Source organism: Ailuropoda melanoleuca, chromosome 2, assembly GCF_002007445.2.
Source record: "Ailuropoda melanoleuca isolate Jingjing chromosome 2, ASM200744v2, whole genome shotgun sequence".
Lineage (NCBI taxonomy): Eukaryota > Metazoa > Chordata > Mammalia > Carnivora > Ursidae > Ailuropoda > Ailuropoda melanoleuca.
Window position 1 is genome coordinate 80,178,047 of NC_048219.1, and position 18,418 is coordinate 80,196,464.

Consider the following 18,418-nt stretch of genomic DNA (forward strand, 5'->3'; position numbering starts at 1 on the left):
TTTTCCTTGACTTTGTGGATGTATTCATTTTATACAACCCCTTTATGGATTCCCTTCATATAATTTAGTGGTAACTCAGAAAGGAGAGATTATAAATGTGTGTGGCCAATCTACCACATTTAACCAAAAATCGAGTCATAAATTTTTTTTCCAGGGCATGAAGAATAAATCCTTTCAGGGCCTTTGTCTTCTAACACCTCAAATTAAAAGTAAGCTTGTGAATTATCTTTTGTGTTTCAAACTCCTGGTTTGCCTGAAAGTTTTGTTTCACTACTATTAATAAATAAAACTTTTAAAAGATGAATTTTAATTTTACACTCAACAAGTGAAAATGCTAATCAAGGTTTAAAAATTAGGTATTTAAACATTAAAATTAAAGTAAAAATTAAAGGTTACAGCTGTTTGCTTTTTCCCTAGTTTAGACATTGAGCCAGTATTGATCTTTAGTTCTGTTTAACTAAATAGATTTGGCCAACTTCTCTTAAATGGATCCTATGTTTCTATCCAATTTAACTACAAACTATAGATTTTACAGAATGTTCTAAAGCCCTAAATGTAATAAAATTAAATCTAAGGAGGAATCAAAATTTGAAAGTTAGACATTTAAGAGAAAAAAAATCCTTTGAAAAACATGTACACTAATTTTTGAAATATGCCTAATATCCATGGGAATAACAATGATCTTGGCTACATAAAAAAATCAGAAATCAAAATTTTAAAAGTAAAAATATCACTGTATTATTTTCTAACAGACAAAGACCTTGTAGACCTTTATTTCCTTCAGACAAGTACCCAGAAAGGGATAGCTAGATCAAATCATAGTTCTACACTTAATTTTTTGAAAACCCTCTGTACTGTTTTCCATAATGGTTATACCAGTTTACATTCCCACCAATGGTGTATGAAAGTTCTCTTTTCTCTACATCCTCATATCTTTTGACTTTCTAATAAGAGTCATCCTGACAGGTGAGAGGTGATATCTCACTGTGGTTTTGATTTACATTTTCCTGATTATTAGTGATGTTAAACACCTTTTTCATATACCCCTTGGGTATATCTTCTTTGGAAAAATGTCCATTCAGGTCCTTTGTCCATTTTTAATTGGATTACTTGTTTTTAACCATTGAGTTGTAGGAGTTCTGTATATATTGAATGTAAACCCCTTATCAGATATATGGTTTACAAATATTTTTTCCCATTCCATAGGCTGCCTTTTCATTATTGCTTCCTTTGCTATGCAAAACACTTTTTAGTTTGATGTAGTCTCACTTGTTAATTTTTGCTTTTGTTGTCTGTGCTTTTTAGTCAAATTCAAAAAACTCATGGCCAAGGAGCCCCTGGTTTCTTCTAGGACAATTTCTGGTCTTACATTTAAGACTTTTTTTTTTTTAAGATTTTATTTATTTATTTGACAGAGAGAGAGACAGCCAGTGAGAGAGGGAACACAGGCAGGGGGAGTGGGAGAGGAAGAAGCAAGCTCCCAGCGGAGGAGCCTGATGTGGGGCTCGATCTCAGAGCTCTGGGATCATGCCCTGAGCCGAAGGCAGACACTTAACGACTGAGCCACCCAGGCGCCCCTTATATTCAAGACTTTAATCCATCTTGAGTTGATTTTTATGCGTGGTGTAAAAAAAAAGGTCCAATATCATTCTTCTGCATGAGAATATTTATCCAGTTTTCCCAACATTACTTATTAAAGAAACTCTTTTTTTCCACCATGTATTTTTGGCACCTTTGCCAAAGATTAATTGACTGTGAAAGCGTGGGTTAATTTCTGGGGTCTCCATTTTGTCCCATTCATCTATGTGTCTTTTATGCCAATATCACACTGTTTTGATTACTATTGCTTTGTAATATAATTTGAAATCAGAAGTGTGATGCCTCCAGCTTTGCTCTTCTTGTTCAAGGCTGCTTTAGCTATTTGGAGTTGTTTGTAGTTCCATATGAATCTTAGGACTGTTTTTTCTGCATCTGTGAAAAATGCCATTGGAATTTTGATAGACTGCTTTTAATCTGTAGATCACTTTGGGTAGTATGGACATTTTAACAATATTGCTTCTTCCAATCAATGAACAAAAGATATTTTTCCATTTTTTTATGTCTTCTTCAATTTCTTTCATCAATGTTTCATAGTTTTCACTGTATAGATCTTTCATCTTTGTGGTTAAATTTATTCCTAAATATTTTATTCTTTTTGATGCTATTGTAAATGGAATTGTTTTCTTAATTTTTTTCAATAGTTCATTGTTAATGTATACAAATATTCATTTTCAGTTGTCTCAAAATATTTTTGATTTCTTCTTTGACCTATAGTTGTCCAAGAGTATGCTGCTTAATTTCCACATATCTGTGAATTTTCCAGTTTTCCTCCTGTTACTGACTTCTAGTTTACCATTGTGGTCAAAAAAGGTACTGAAATAAATTCAGTTTTCTTAAATTTGTTAAGGCTTCTTTTATGACCTAACAAATGATCTATCCTGGAGATGCTTCCATGGGTGTTTGAAAAGAATGTGTATTCTGCTGTTTTTGGATAGAATGTTTTTTATACGTCTGTTAGTTCTATACGGTCTAAAGTATAGTTCAAGTCCAATGTTTCTTTATGGATTTTCTGTCTGGATGATCTATCCATTGTTGAAAGTGGAGTACTGAAACTCCCAATGATTACCGTAACATTGTCTACTTTTCCCTTTAGGTCTGTTTATATTTGCTTTAAATATTTGGGTACTCCTACATTAGGTGCATAAATATTTACAAATGGTGTATTCTCATTGTTTTCTTTCTTGCTCTGACAGTTTGTTTTTAGTATAGAGAAATGCAACAGATTTTTATAAATTGATTTTGTATCCTGCGACTTTATCAGCAAAATATAACAGTTTTACTTCTTCCTTTCTGATTTGAATGCCTTTCATTTCCTCTTCTTGCCTAATTGTTCTGGCTAGGACTTCCAATACTATGTTGAGTAAGAATGGAAAAATGGACATCCTGTCTTGTCCCTGATCTTAGAGGAAAAGCTTTCAGCTCTTCATCACTGAGTATAAAGTTAGCTGTGGACTGTGAGATCTCACCTTTTGCAACAACATGGATGGACCTTGAGAACATTATGCAAAGTGAAATAAGTCATACAGAAAAAGACAAATAACATATGATTTATCTTATATGTGGAATCTTAAAAAAAAATTAAAAACCCCAAACTAACAAAGCAAGCTTATAGATAAACAAAAGAGATTGGTGGTTGCAAGAGCTGGAGGTGGGAGAAGTGGGTGAACTGGGTTTGTCTATTAGTTTAAATAAATTGAATAAAAATTAAAAGTAATAATAATAAGGAAACATTGGCCTCAAAAAACACATTAGATGTGATGGACTTAACAGATATACATAGATCATTCCATCCACAAGCAACAGAATACACGTTCTTTCTCAAGTGCACATAATAAATTCTCCAGGATAGATCATATCAGGCCACAAAACAAGTCTTAATAAATTTAAGAAGAATTAAATTATATCAAGCATTTTTTCTGAACATAATGGTATGAAATAGAAATCAATTACCCCCCCCAAAAAAGAGAAAATCCACGAATATGTGGAGATTAAACCACATACTACTAAATAACCAATGAGTCAAAGAAGAAGTCAAAAGAGGAATTGAAAAATTTGAGAACAAATGAAAATGAAAATACAACATACCAAAACTTATGGGATGACACAAAAGCAGTTCTGAAAGGGAAGTTCATAGTGATAAATGCCTACATTAAGAAAGAACCCTAACAAGTAAACAACACCTTAACTCTGTAACTCAAGAAACTAGAAAAGAGGAACAAAGTTCAAAGTTACAGAAGGAAATAGCAAAGATCAGAGTGGGGAAAAAATGAAATAGAAACTAAAAAGACACAGAGAAGATCAACAAACTAAGAGCTGGTTTCTCTAAAAGATAAACCAAATCGACAACCTTTCGCTATACTTACCATGGAAAGAAAAAAGAGGACTCAACAGAATCAGAAATGAAAGAGGGAACGTTACAACTGATACCATAAAAACAAAGGATCATAAAAAAACTAATATGAACAATTATATGCCAACAAATTGGACAACCTAAAAGAAATGGGTAAACTCCTAGAAACACAAAATCTCTCAAAACTGAATCAGGAAGAAATAGAAAATTTGGACAGACTGATTAATAGTAAGGAGATTGAATCAGTAATCAAAAACCTCCCAACCAAAAAAAAAATTCCCATACCAGATGGCTTCACTAGTGAATTCTACCTAACATTCAAAGAATTAATACCAATCCTTCTCAAACTCTTCCAAAAAAGAGAAGAGGCAGAAATGCTTTCAAATTCATTTTATGAGGCCAGCATTACCTTGATACTAAAACCAGACCAGGACACTACAAGAAAAGAAAATTAGAGGCCAATATCCCTAATGAATGTAGATAAAAAATTCTCCACAAAATATTAGCAAACTGAATTCAACAATACATTAAAAGAAGCATACACCTCAATCAAGTGGGATTTATTCCAGGGATGCAAGGATGGTTCAACACTCACAAATCAATCAAATAGATTACATTAACAAAATTAAGGATAAAAATCATATCATCTATAGATGGAGAAAAAGCATTTGGCAAAATTCAACATCCATTTATGATAAAAATTCCTCTTTTTTGGTTTATTTGTTCGTGATAATACAGTATACATCTTCCCATGCTTTCTGAGAGGGGATATGGGTGATATGCTTTTTTTGAAACTTTGAAGATCTGAATATATCTTCATGTGGCGTCCTCATACCTGGCTAATAAACTTAGCATAAAAACTCCAACAGTATGGGGTTCAGGGAGCATCCAGTTTGTTGAACACATCCACACCAGGAGGATGACATACCCCAACTTCCAGGGACATAAGCTCCTATGCTCAGGATCCTCCCAGACCTTGCCTTGTATTTATCTCTTCATCTAGCTGTTCACCTGTATCCATTAGCATATCCTCTAATAAACTGGTAAATGTAAGTAAGTGTTTCTCTGAGTTCTGTAAGCACTCTAGCAAATTAATCAAACCTGAGTAAGGGGTCTGGGAACCTGATTTGTAGCCACATTGGACAAAAGTTGTGAGTAACCTGGAGACCTACTTACGATTGGTATCCAAAGTGGGGTGGCAGTAGTCTTGTGGGACTGAGTCTTTAGCTTGTGGTATCTGACACTATATTCAGGTAGACAGTGTCAGAGTTGAGCTGAATTGTAGGACCCCCAGACGGTTTCAGGGAAAACTGCATGGTGTTGGGAAAAACTTCCACGTTTGGTGACAGAAGTAAAGAGTCTGGTGTGAAGAGTAAAAGAGACTCACAGGGGAAACACACAAGGTAGACTGAACCAAGTTTTTTTTTTTTTAATTAAGTTCTGAAATATGGCAATGCTCCTTAGTATAGGTGCTAAAAAAGATCCTTTCGGGGCGCCTGGGTGGCACAGCGGTTGGGTGTCTGCCTTCCGCTCAGGGCGTGATCCCGGCGTTATGGGATCGAGCCCCACATCAGGCTCTTCCGCTATGAGCCTGCTTCTTCCTCTTCCCACTCCCCCTGCTTGTGTTCCCTCTCTTGCTGGCTGTCTCTATCTCTGTCAAATAAATAAATAAATAAATAAAATCTTTAAAAAAAAAAAAAGATCCTTTCATCAACATAATGAAGGCCTTCATGACAAACCCATAGCTAACATCATACTCAGCAGTGAAAAACTAAAAGCCTTCCCTCTAAGATCAAGAACAAGACCACTTTTATTCAACATAGTGCTGGAACTCTTAGCTGCAGCAATCAGACAAGAAAAAGAAATAAAAGGCATCAAAACTGGTAAGGAAGAAGTAAAACTGTCCTTACTTGTAGATTACATGATACTATATATAGAAAACTCAAAGACTCCCCCAAAAAACTATTAGAATAAATGAATTCACTAAAGTTGTAGGACACAAAATTAACAGAAATTTGTATCATTTCTCTATACCAATAACTACTAGCAGAAAGAGAAATTTAAAAACAATCTCACTGACATTTGTGTCAAAAAGAATAAAACACATAGGAATAAATTAAACCAAGGAGGTGAAAGACCTATACCACAGAGCTATAGTCATCAGAACAGTATAGTACTGGCACAAAAATAGACACATAGATCAATGAAACACAATAGAGGACCCAGAAATAAACCCACGCTTTTATGGTCAATTAATTTACAACAAACAAAGCAAGAATACATAAGGAGGAAAAGTCAGTCTCCGCAACAAATGGTGTGGGAAAACTGGACAGCTACAAGCAAAAAAATGAAACTGGACCACTTTCTTAAACCACATGCAAAAATAAACTCAAAATGGATTAAAGACCTGAATGTAAGACCTGAAACCGTAAAACTCCTAGAAGAAAACATAAGCAGCAAACTCTCAGACACTGGTCTTGGCAACATATTTATGGCTATGTCTCCTCGGGCATGGACAACAAAAGCAAAAACAAACAAATGGGACTACATCAAAGTAAAAAGCTTTTGCACAGTGAAGGAAACCATCAACAAAATGAAATGGCAACTTACTGAATGGAAGACAATAATTGCAAACAATATATTCAATAAGGGGATAGATATATCCAAAGTATATAAATAACTCATAGAACTCAACACCAAAAAAATAAATAATCCAATTTAAAAATGGGCAGAGAAACTGAAGAGACATTTTTCCAAAGAAGCATACAGATGACCAACAGACACATGGAAAGATGTGCAACATCACTCATCATCAGGGAAATGCAAATCAAAGCCACAATGAGACATCACCTCACACCTGTCAGAATGGCTGGTATCAAAAAGACAAGAAAGAACAAGTGTTGGCAAAGTTGTGGAGAAAAGGGAACCCTCGTGCACTGATGGTGGGAAGGCAAATTGGTGCAGCCACTACAGAAAGCAGTGTGGAGCTTCCTCAAAAACTTAGTTACAGAAATTCCATACAATCCAGCAATTCTACTTCTGGGTGTATACCTGCAGAAAACAAACACACTAATTCACAAAGATATATGCACCCCTATATTTACTGCAGTATTTACTGACAGTAGCCAATATATAGAAGCAACCTAAGTTTCCACTAATAGATGAACAAATAAAGAAGATATGGGATATACATACAATGGGATGTTAGCCATAAAAAAAAAAAAAAGGAATTTTGCCATTTAGACAGCATGGATGGACCTAGAGCTAAGTGAAATAAGTCAGAGAAAGACAAGTACCTCATGATTTCACTTATACGTGGAATCTAAAGAACAAAACAAATAGACAAACTAAACAATAAACAAACTCATAAATACGGAGAACAAACTGGTGGTTGTGAGAGGAAAGGGGGGATTAGGATGGGCAAAATAGGTGAAGGGGATTAAGAGGTACAAACTTCCATTTATAAAATGAGTATAAGTCATGGGGATGTAAAGCACAGCATAAATATACAGCAAATATAGTCAAGAATTGTAATAAACTTTTATGGTGACATGATCACAGCACTTGCCATGTTGAGCATTTTGTAATGCATATAAATGTCAGATCATTGTGTTACACACCTGTAATGAATACAAATCTTTTTAAAAATCTTCCAATTTCCAAATGTATATATTTCAGTGCTGGAAATGTATTATTTATTTGATCATTTCTTCCCCTCCATGTATTTCTTTTTTCTAGAACACCTATTAGCTGGTTGTAAGGGTTCCTTCATGAACAGTACTCACTTTTCTGTTTTCTTTTTCCTTGTTCTTTTGTATGATTTTTTTTTGAGAAATGGTTGCAACTTTACCTTCCACTTGTCTACTAAAGTTATTGGTTATTTTTCTTTTCTGGTTCTCTTACTTTTTCATCTATAGTCCACTTTTTCTTTTTCTTTCCTTTTTTTTTTTTAAGTATCCAGTTCTTTACACATATTAATTTTATCTTTAAAAATAGCATTCTTATGATACCTTTGTCATTTCTTTTATCTCTTTTCTTCTTTTTCCTTTTCAAATGTTTGATGATTTGCAACTATGCATTTACACTTAAAAGTGAGGCACTGACATGCTGAATGAGAGTTCAGTGTGCAATGGGTGAAGTTTGTTAAGCAGCAGGCCTCATTGTAGAGGGGTAGCCAGCCCTTTCATTTCCAGTATTCTTTGGTCTTTTTAGCTGGCCAGTTTCTGCAAGAAGCAATTCCAGTCTTCTGTTGGAGATCACAAACCTGGTCACCAGACTTTTACTTCATTTCCATTATTAATACAGTATTTCACCCTATTCTTACTGTGTCTAGTGTTCCAGAATCCAAAATGTCTCTGGTTCAGCCTCTCTAGACAGCAAGTTTCCATCCAACCTTCTGTCAGAGGAAGTGACGGTAACTATGTGACCACGTAGAATAAGGGAGAGGATCTGGGTATATATAGGTCTACTGCCCCTTATAAATGGCTCAAACAATCTTATTTTCAGTTCCACCTCACACCTGCAGATAAACCTGACGCACCTCATTCCTGTGTCTTTCAGAAATTAAATACAGGAGTTTTAAACAGAAAGGTTATTTGTTTCCTATTGGCATTCCCTACTACAGAGACTTACATTTTTACTCTCTTCACTTTCCAACTTTCAAAATTATGTTAATAGCTCTCATTTACAATAGTCTTCTCTCCCATTCCTTTAATCTTTGTTGGCTAATATCTTTTTCTTATTTTTTGTAATTTTAGAGGGGTTTCAAAAGAGATCAGATAGAGATTAAGGCACAAACTCAAATCGTCATCTTCAAAGAGAAGCCTCATCTGTCATGTACCCACCATCCAGCTTAAGAAATAAAACATTATAAACACAGTTGATGTGCTTATGATTAGCCCCTTAGATGTTTTCTAGGAATAAAAAAATTAAATAAAATAAAATGTTCTAGGTATAAAATCATGTCATTTTCAAACATTGATTTTTGTTATTCTAATATTAATTAGAAAAAAATCAGAAAGGGGCACCTGGGTGGCACAGTCAGTTGAGCATCCAGCTCTTGGTTTCAGCTCAGGTCATGATCTCAGGGTCATGAGACTGAGTCCGGCATTGGACTCTGCACTCAGCGCAGTCCGTTTGGGATTTTCTCTCCCTCTCCCTCTGCCCCTCCCACTTACGCTCTCTCTAAAAAAGTTTTTTTCAAAAATAGAAAGAAGGAAAGAAAGAAACCAAAGAAAAACAAAGAATTCAGAAATACTACTTCAAAGGGACACATGCACCTGATGTTTATAGAAGCATTATCTACAATAGCCAAATTATGGAAGCAGCCCAAGTGTCTCTGGACTGATAAATGGATAAATTCATGGATGGATGTGTATGTATATATATATATATATATCTCAGACTCTTAACTATAGAGAACAAACTCATGGTTACCGGGGGGCGGGGGGAGGAAGGTGTGTGGGGAGACGGGTGAAATAGGGATTAAGGAGTACACTCATCGTGATGAACACCAGGTGATGTGTGGACATGTTGGATCACTGTATTGTACACCTGAAACTAATATTACCCCGTATGTTAACAGGAATTTATATGAAAACTTAAAAAAATTTAATAGAAATAAAAAGGAAAAAATATTAATTAGAATGCTCATCTTAGCAAATATATCCCAGGGGATATGGGAGTGACTAAGTTGAGCTTCATCACTGAAAATGATGTTAGCCCTTAAATTTAATATATTCTCCTAATTAAGAAATTTTAGAAGACAGCTTTCATTGGGAATATGTATGACATTCTTGTGTACAACATTATGATTTCTCCTATGTTTTTCTATTGGCATGACCTAAGAAAATAGTTATATTGAGATATAATTCACATATTGTAAAACCCATTTACTGTATGTGTGCAGCTTTAGTAATTAACTAATTTAGTAGATTTCTAGTCTATTTATAGAGTTGTGCAACCATCATCACCTTCAACTCAAAAACAAGAATGGCAGTAGATATCTGTTCTTAGCCCCCAGCCACAGGCAGCCACAAATCTCTATTTCTATAGATTTGCCTTTTGTAGAAATTTCATATAAACTGAATTATTATAGTCTGGCCCCTTTCACGTAGCATAACATTTTTGAGGTTCATCTATGTATTAATAGTTTTAATTGCTAAGCCATATCTCATTGCATAGATATATAAGACATTTATCACCCAGCAGCTGGTAGACATTTGGACTTTCTTTTTTTAGTTTTTGGCTATTACGAATAGTACTGCTACGAACATTTGCATGTGTTCATATGTTTTTATTTCTCCTGGATGGATACCTAGGAGTAGATATGCTGGGTATATGGAAAGTACCTATTTAGTTTTTTAAGAAAGCACCAAACCTGGGCGCCTGGGTGGCTCAGTCAGTTGAGTGTCTGCCTTTGGCTCAGGTCATGATCCCAGGGTCCTGGGATCAAGCCCTGTGTCAGGCTTCCTGCTCAGCAGGGAGCCTGCTTCTCCCTCTCCCTCTACCCGTCACTTGTGCTTGCTCTCTCTAGTGTTCTCTTTAAAAAAACAAAACAAAACAAAACACTGAAGTATTTTACACTTTCCATTCCCACCAGCAGTATAAGAGCATTCTAATTCATCCCGGTCCTTGTCAACACTTGGTAAGGTCAGTCTTTTGAATTTTAGCCATTCTAACAGGTGTATGGTAGTATCTCACTATGGTTTTAATTTGTATTTCCTTAATGACTAATAATGTTGAGCATATTTTCATGTGCCCATTAGCCATTCATTTACCTTCTTTGGTAAAATAACCATTTGAATATTTTGCCCCTTTTTATATTGGGTTTTTTGTCTTCTTATTGAGTTGTAGGAGTTCTTTATATATTGTACATACAAATATTATATATATATTATGTATTATACACACACACAAATATATAAAAATATATAAACATAAAATATTTTCTTGGGACACCTGGGTGGCTCAGTTCATTGGGCGTCTGCCTTCGGCTCAGGTCATGATCCCACGGTCCTGGATCAAACCCTGCATCAGGCTCTCCACTCAGTGGCAAGTCTGCTTCTCTCACTCCCTCTGTGATCTCTCGCACTTTTGCTCTCTCTCAAATAATTAAATAAAATCTTAAATAAAATACAATATTTTCTCTCAGTCTATGGCTTGTCTCTTCATTTTGCGATGGGATATTCTGAAGTAAAACCTAACCTACAGCTATAGGCTTTTGTAGACACCCTTTGATAGACTGAGGAAATTATTTTTATTTCTAGTTTATTGTTAATGGACATTAAATTCTGTCAAATGCCTTTTGTTTCTAATGAGAAGATCATTCAGTTTTGTCCTTTATTCTAGTAATATGGAATATTACATTAATTTATTTTCAAATGTTAAACCAATGTTGCATTCCTAGGATAAACCCCACTTGGTCACAGTAGATAATCCATATTATATGTTGCTGGATTTGGTTTGCTAATATTTTCTCCGAGATTTCACATCTATGTTCACAATGATTTTTCTCGTGATGTCTTTGTCCGGCTTTGGAATCAGTATAATACTGGTCTCATAAAATGAGTTGGGAAGTGTACTTCCTCCTCTGTTTTCTGAAAGACTTTGTGTAGGATTAGTATATTTGTTCTTAATTAACTGCTCTTCGTCCTTCAGATTTTATTTAAGTTATCAATTCCTCAGGGAAGGCTTCTCTGACCTCCTTGACTAAGTCCATTTCCCTTATTATAACTGTAATGGCTTATAAGTAAGAGCTCTTCTTGTAAAAAAAAAAAAAGTAATTTTTATTCATTAATAGGATTTTTATTATTGTTTCTCTCCCACTTTAAGTTCTATGAAAAGAAAAATATTGAGTGTTTTTGCTCATCATTATGTAGACATTAGTATGTAGGTACTACCTGACACGTGATAGGTAGAGGCTCAACAAATACTTCGCAATTGAAGAATACATAATCCCCGCGTTAGTTTTATTTTTGGTATTTCTTTCCCTTTACTTGGAATTTTTTTCTTTCTCTAAATTCTTCATATATTAACTTGAACCACTGTAACTCTTTCTGCCTGGTCAATTCAGACATCTTTTGTTCATATAGACATTTAGAGTGATATAATTTCATTAAGTATTACTTCAGAAACATTCCATAGATTTTGTTATAATGTCTATCCTTCTATCCTTCAAAAACACAAACGCGATGTGGCCTCCCTATTCAAAAACTAAGAAAATGCTTCCACTTTCTACAGAATAGTATCAAAAGTTCTTAGTAAAGCAGTCAAGTCAGTTCCAAACTGACATACAGCCTATCATCTCACCTATATACCTCATACTCCAATCAGATAAGGCTACTAGCTCTTTTCTTAAACAAGTATTATACTTCTGTTTGTAAGTACTTTTCCTCTTGTGCTCAGCACCTAGCAAAATCCTTAAACACAGTAGTTCAATAAACATTTGTTCATATCACTTTTCATACTCCTAGTTAAGATTTTTTAAATTTACATCTTTCATAATTTTGAATTATATTTTTTGATTGAAGCAATCGCTATTTTTTATTGCCGTGTTCTCACATTTGCAAATTTTTCTCATTCCAGTGCTAACAACCTTTTATTTTACTATTCTTTAATTGAAGGATAATTAACATACAGTTTCAGGTGTACAATATAATGATGCAACAATTCTATAGGTTACTTATTACAATAAGTATCCTCTTAATCCCTTTGATTTATCTTACCCGTCCATCATCCACTTTCCCTCTGGCAACCACCAGTTTGTTCTCTGTATTAAAGAGTCAGTTTTGTCTGTCTCTTTTTTGCTTTGTTTGTTCATTTTTTTTTTGTTTCTTAAATTCCACATATGAGTGAAATCATACGGTATCGGCCTTTCTCCTCTGACTAATTTCACTTAACATTATATCCTCTAGGTCCATCCAAGTTGTCACAAATGGCAAGATCTCATTCTTTTTTATGGCCGAGTAATATTCCATTATATATACATATGCCACTTCTTCTTTACCCATTCATCTACTGATGGACACTTAGGTTGCTTCTATATCATGGCTATTGTAAATAATGCTACAATAAACATAGGGGTGCAAATACCTTTTTGAATTAGTGTTTTTGTTTTCTTTAGGCAAACACCCAGTAATGGAATTACTAGATCATATGGTAATTCCATTTTTAATTTTTTGAGCAACTTCCGTACTGTTTTCCACAGCAGCTACACCAATTTACACTCCCACCAACAGTGCACAAGGTTTCCTTTTTCTCTACACCTACCAGTACTTGTTATTTCTTGTGTTTTTGAGTTTAGCCACTTTGACTGATTTGAGGTGACACCTCATTGTGGTTTTGATGATGAGTGATGTTGAGCTTCTGTTCATGCATCTGTTGGCCATTTCTATGTCCTCTTTGGAAAAATGTCTATTCAGGTCCTCTGCCCATTTTAATCAAATTATTTGCTTTTTTAGTCTTAAATTGTATGAGTTCTTTGGATATTAACCCCTACTGGATATATCATTTGCAAATATCTTCTCCCATTCAGTAGATCGCCTTTTTGTTTTGTTGATGGTTTCCTTCACTATGCCAAAATCTTTTTATTCTGTTGTAGTCCCAATAGTTTAATTTCGTTTTTGTTTCCCTTGTCTGAGAAGATGTATCTAGAATTACTATGGCCAATGTCAAAGAAATTACTGGCTATATTTTCTTCTATGAGTTTTATGCTTTCAGGTCTCACATTTAGGTCTTTAATGTATCTTGAGTTTACTTTTGTGTATGGTGTAAGAAAGTAGTCCAAATTCATTCTTTTACATGTAGATGTCCAGTTTTCCTAGCACTATTTGTTGAAGAGTGCCTTTTTAAAAAAATTTTATTTACTTTGAGGGGGTGGGTGGGGAGGGGGGAAGAGAGAGAGAGAGAGAGAGGGAGAGCACATGAGAGCCTGAGCAGGTGGAGGAGCGGAGGAAGAAGCAGACCCCCCAGCTGAGCAGGAAGCCTGACACAGGGCTCAATCCCAGGACCCTGAGATCATGACCTGAGCCGAAGGCAGACGCTTAACCAACTGAGCTACCTGGGCGCCCCAGAGAGACTATCTTTTTCCCCATCATATATTCTTGCCTCTTAAATTATATTTTTATTACATAATTTCCAACTTTATTGTACCATGATCTGATGTTAATATTGCTCATTTTTAATTTTCTTTAATTTTTTTGTTAAAAATATTTATATTTGTATAATCTATTTTTAAATTGCACTAAATACTTTGTATCCTATACCTTGGTCAATTTTTGTCTAAGACAAAACAGATATCTTGGCTTTTCTCCCACCACCATTAAGACTGTGAAATACATGTCTATCTTGTTTACTGTATTCTTTAAACAGATATCTTGGCTTTTCTCCCACTACCATTAAGACTGTGAAATACATGTCTATCTTGTTTACTGTATTCTTAGCACCTAGAACATGTTGGTGCATCTCTCAGTAAATTTTTAGAGTTGTCTTTAATTTTAGTCTTTCCACTCTTCCTAAATTAAAAGTATATATTAAGGAGTTATTAGGTAGATTACCTTATGACAGAACAATGAATAAAGACATAATAGATGGTGTTAATAAAACACAGCAACAGACACTGAGTTCCTAGTATGAATCAAGATGTTCTAAGAATGTAATGCAAACACAATTCCTCCTTTTGAGGCCTAAGAAGATGCACAGGTTAACAAGTAACTTTGATATGATGTCCTAAAAGGAAGGTATGCATAAAATGGCATGGAAATAAGAGTTGAGAACATCTTTAGTTGGACAGGGGAAGAAGGTAGGTAAGGCAATTTTATAGCAGTAAATAAAATCTTTTTAAGGATAAGGAAACCAAAACCCAGGAAAACTACAGTACTGCTTAAGATCACAAGGCTAGAGGGGCGCCTGGGTGGCACAGCGGTTAAGCGTCTGCCTTCCTGCTCAGGGCGTGATCCCGGCGTTCTGGGATCGAGTCCCACATCAGGCTTCTCTGCTATGAGCCTGCTTCTTCCTCTCCCACTCCCCCTGCTTGTGTTCCCTCTCTCGCTGGCTGTCTCTATCTCTGTCAAATAAATAAATAAAATCTTTAAAAAAAAAAAAAAAAACACAAGGCTAGAGATCACAAAAAGAAGATCTAACTCCCAGTTCTGTGCTCTTTCCATTACACCTTACTTACTATCAGTACTTTTAACATACCCCAAAAGACTAACAGGACAGGATTTAGAGAGTTACAAAATAAAATTTGGGGTGTTATTCATCCCACCCCCTGTCCCTTTAATACAGAAAAATCAAGGACTGTACAAAATTGTGAATGTTAGCCATGTACCATGTAGTTCCAACAACTTTCTAGTTGATTGTCCTATAAAAAAAATGCACCCTACAAGTGTTGGTTAAATGTATGTTACCTGAGATTTAAATATCCCAGTCCAATCAATGTGACTTGGAGATAAACAGAACTATTAAATTATACGTATGTTTAGATATAATACATTTTTTTAAAGTGTTAAGAAAGGGTCTGTAGCAAATCTTTAAAATAACAAGGTCCAAAAACAACAATCTGCCAGCCGTTATTCAGCACTTTCCAAGAAACTAAGACCCTGAATCTGTAGATCTAAGTGTTAAAGTCGATATAGAGAGACATTCTTTTAGGGGCAGGGATGGTCCTTGGGCTTTTCCACATCTCTCAACACCATCCGATTACATTTGGCTACCGAGCAACCTTCCTATGACTAATTTGCACCACCTTCCCACTTCCCCCAGTACATGTTGAGCCCACAACCCTGACTTCAGAACAGCAGGTTATTTAACCCCCTCCTCCGCTATTATAAATTAATAAACTGGCATTCTGAATCCATGTCAGTTTTTGGTTGGCTAACATGAAATTACCTTAAGAATCTGCTCAGTTCTAAGAGTAGTGTAGAAAAAAGTTTAAGAACATGAAAACTTAAGGCCATACTCTAAACCAGGAATTGAAAAAATGATTCAGGCCACAAATGAATTTGATTTGGCTTGCACAGGAAGAGAAAAAGGAGAAAGAAGAAAGAAAAAAGAAGAGGAAAATGAGGTGGGAGAAGAGGTAGAGGAGGAAGAAAGGTGGGAGAAGGGAAGACGCTCTAAAAAAAATCTGGATATTTCACATAAAAATGCATCTTCCCAGTTTCTCGTGAAAACTCTGAGGCTCTGGCAGTCCTGGGGCTGCACTGCCACAGAGTAAAGCAGGCCAGAGTTAAGCAGACATAGCCCCCTATATAGGGGACATCTGCTTTCTAATTCATCATAGACCCACCACTCCTTTCTATTTCCCTGATACTGAGGCCAAATGTCAATTGTCATTTGTCATTCTGCTTGCAGTGTTGTCTTCCTTATAAACACCAAAGAATAAAGAATGCCACACTTGGTGGATAGGTGCAGATTTCATAAAAAGTACAATCCACTCTTCACATTGATTCAGTAAAACAAAGCTAAAATCAAAGAAATCAATTTACCTTAATCTGAGTCTGTTCGATTGACTTTTCCCATATCTGCTGATCATATGCTCCAATCTGAAATAGGGAGCAGGCTATTTAAATGATGCAAAGGAGAATCCTTTTAGGTCAAATCTCACAAAAGCCATGAAACTATTAAGTATCAATATGATATCTGGAAAATGATTATGCTTCTCAGAGGTTAGAATAAATTATTATTTCCAAGGGCTGTTTCCTTCACAATTCTAAAGTAGCTGGATCTAAAAGTAAGTTAAAAATCAATGTCCAAAATATTTTCAAATTATTACCTTACAAGATATTTCCACTTCTTAAGGAAAACATCAGTAGGAAAACTAGAGAGGAATAAAAGGTAACGGGCAGCTCAATAAGATTGTTGACAGTACCAATCTGAGCTGTGAAGATAAAAGTTTCAGGTCTAAAAAAAAGAACAGCAGTTTGATCAGAAGCAAACTTTCAAAGCTTTGCTGTGGGATTGTGTGATGCAGCATGGAGAAGGGAGGGGACCAGAAACTCTTATTTGGGGACCTGGAAATGGGTTTTAAAAACCTAATGACCTTGTGCATTGGTTTTTCCATCTAAGTTGACAGATACTCTGTAGGAATTCCTGGCACTACCAAGTTCAGGGAAAACTAACGGGATATTCTTTGCGGGAGCTTTTTGCAGGAACTATGCTTTACGAATAAAAAAGATGGATATTACCTTCTTTTGGTACCACGATATAGCATCTCTCTCATTTGAGGCCATCTGCGTCTCCAGCCAGAGAATGGGATTTCACTGAAAATGAAGGAAAACCAGTCGGTGAGTCCGGTTGCTGAAAGGTAACTCTCCCAGTTTGGGGAGAACGCAAAAATCGCTTCACTCTGCCTCTCCATGAGCTGCTGCTGACTCTCTCTCTCCGGCTGTTTGCCAGGAAAAAAAAGACAAAAACAGAAGCAAACCAAAAACCTCTGGCGCAGTGGCGCCCCGAGAAACCTCTCTGCGATATTTGGTACGAGTGTGTTCAGGGACGCAGGGGACGGGGAAGGGGTGGTGGCTGGAGTTGAGCTGCACCCCCCTCCTCCGCTCCCCAGCGTCCGCCTCTCACCTGGTGCCCGCTGCCCCGCAGTCCGGCGGCCGGGACCTTCCTCCTCAGTGGTCCCGGCCCCGCCATGAGGCCGGGGGCGAGACGGCGGGCCCCGCAGGCCGCATCTTCCCCCCGAGGCGGAGACGCCGGTGCGGCCGTTACCATGGAGACCGCGGAGGCCGCCCGGGCCTCGGAGGCAGCCGGCCGCCCAGCGCCCAGAGGAGGGCAGTCTGTTGCCGCAGACCCGGCGCCCTCCAAGCCCGACCTACAGGGTCACCGCACTGACCCCCCGGAGAAGCCAAGAATGAACTGGGAAAGGAGGGGGATAAAAAGTGAAGGAGGTCTCCACTAGCCGCCAGTGGCTACGGCAGTGGCCAGAGGCGCAGTCTCCGGCTGTTCGGGTGAGGGGTGAAGGGCCCCCCGGCGCGGGAGGCAGCGGCTGCGGGGCGGCGGGCGTGGGTCCTGCTAGGCCGGGGCGGCGGGCGGGCCGTGACTCAGCCGGCCGAGAGCTGGGCGAGGGCGGCGCCGCAGACCACGGTGCAGCCCCGCCGCGGCTTCCGCTTTCCGGGTTTTGCTGCTAAGGTGGCTCCGCCCCCGCCCGGGCCTGGCCGCCCAGCGTCCGCCAGGCTCGGGGACCGAGGGGCTGGGAGCCACTCGAGCGTCGAGGCCAAGGCAGCTCCCTCAGATCAACCTGCAGGTCACTTCCTCAGAAGTGGCTTTCCCAGCCATCGATCTAAAGGGGGGTCGGTCCTGATGTTCTAATAGCTCCCCGTTCATTCCTTTGTAACACTTATCTTTGTTTTACAGGTTTCTTTGTGCTTCATTATTTACTGTCTTCCCCAAAGGGCTGTGGCCTCCGAGAGGTCAGAGCCGGCGGCTGGCAGGAGCCTGGCACACAGGTTCTCAGTCCTGGCTGAA

The 18,418-nt window shown here is 37.3% G+C and overlaps 1 protein-coding gene across 35 annotated transcripts in view; it reads right to left on the reverse strand.

The window, feature by feature from the left end:
- The window catches only part of PHTF1 (putative homeodomain transcription factor 1), a 70,797-nt gene extending 52,762 nt beyond the window's left edge, over window positions 1-18,035 (reverse strand). For 19 of the 35 annotated variants that reach the window (XR_004623372.1, XR_004623369.1, XR_004623368.1 and 16 more), the window contains exons 1-3: window positions 17,522-18,033; window positions 17,137-17,211; window positions 16,438-16,494 (exon numbers count right to left, since the gene is read on the reverse strand). Coding sequence is in view for 1 of the 35 variants with exons in the window: in XM_002918246.3 (XP_002918292.1) it covers window positions 16,438-16,494; window positions 17,137-17,181 (102 nt within the window). In the remaining 34 variants the exon portion in view is untranslated. Of the gene's footprint in view, window positions 1-16,437; window positions 16,495-16,724; window positions 16,781-17,136; window positions 17,213-17,521 lie in introns of those variants that run through there. The other 16 variants (XR_004623389.1, XR_004623388.1, XR_004623386.1 and 13 more) reach the window with 7 other exon arrangements.
- Window positions 18,036-18,418: the final 383 nt, after the last annotated feature.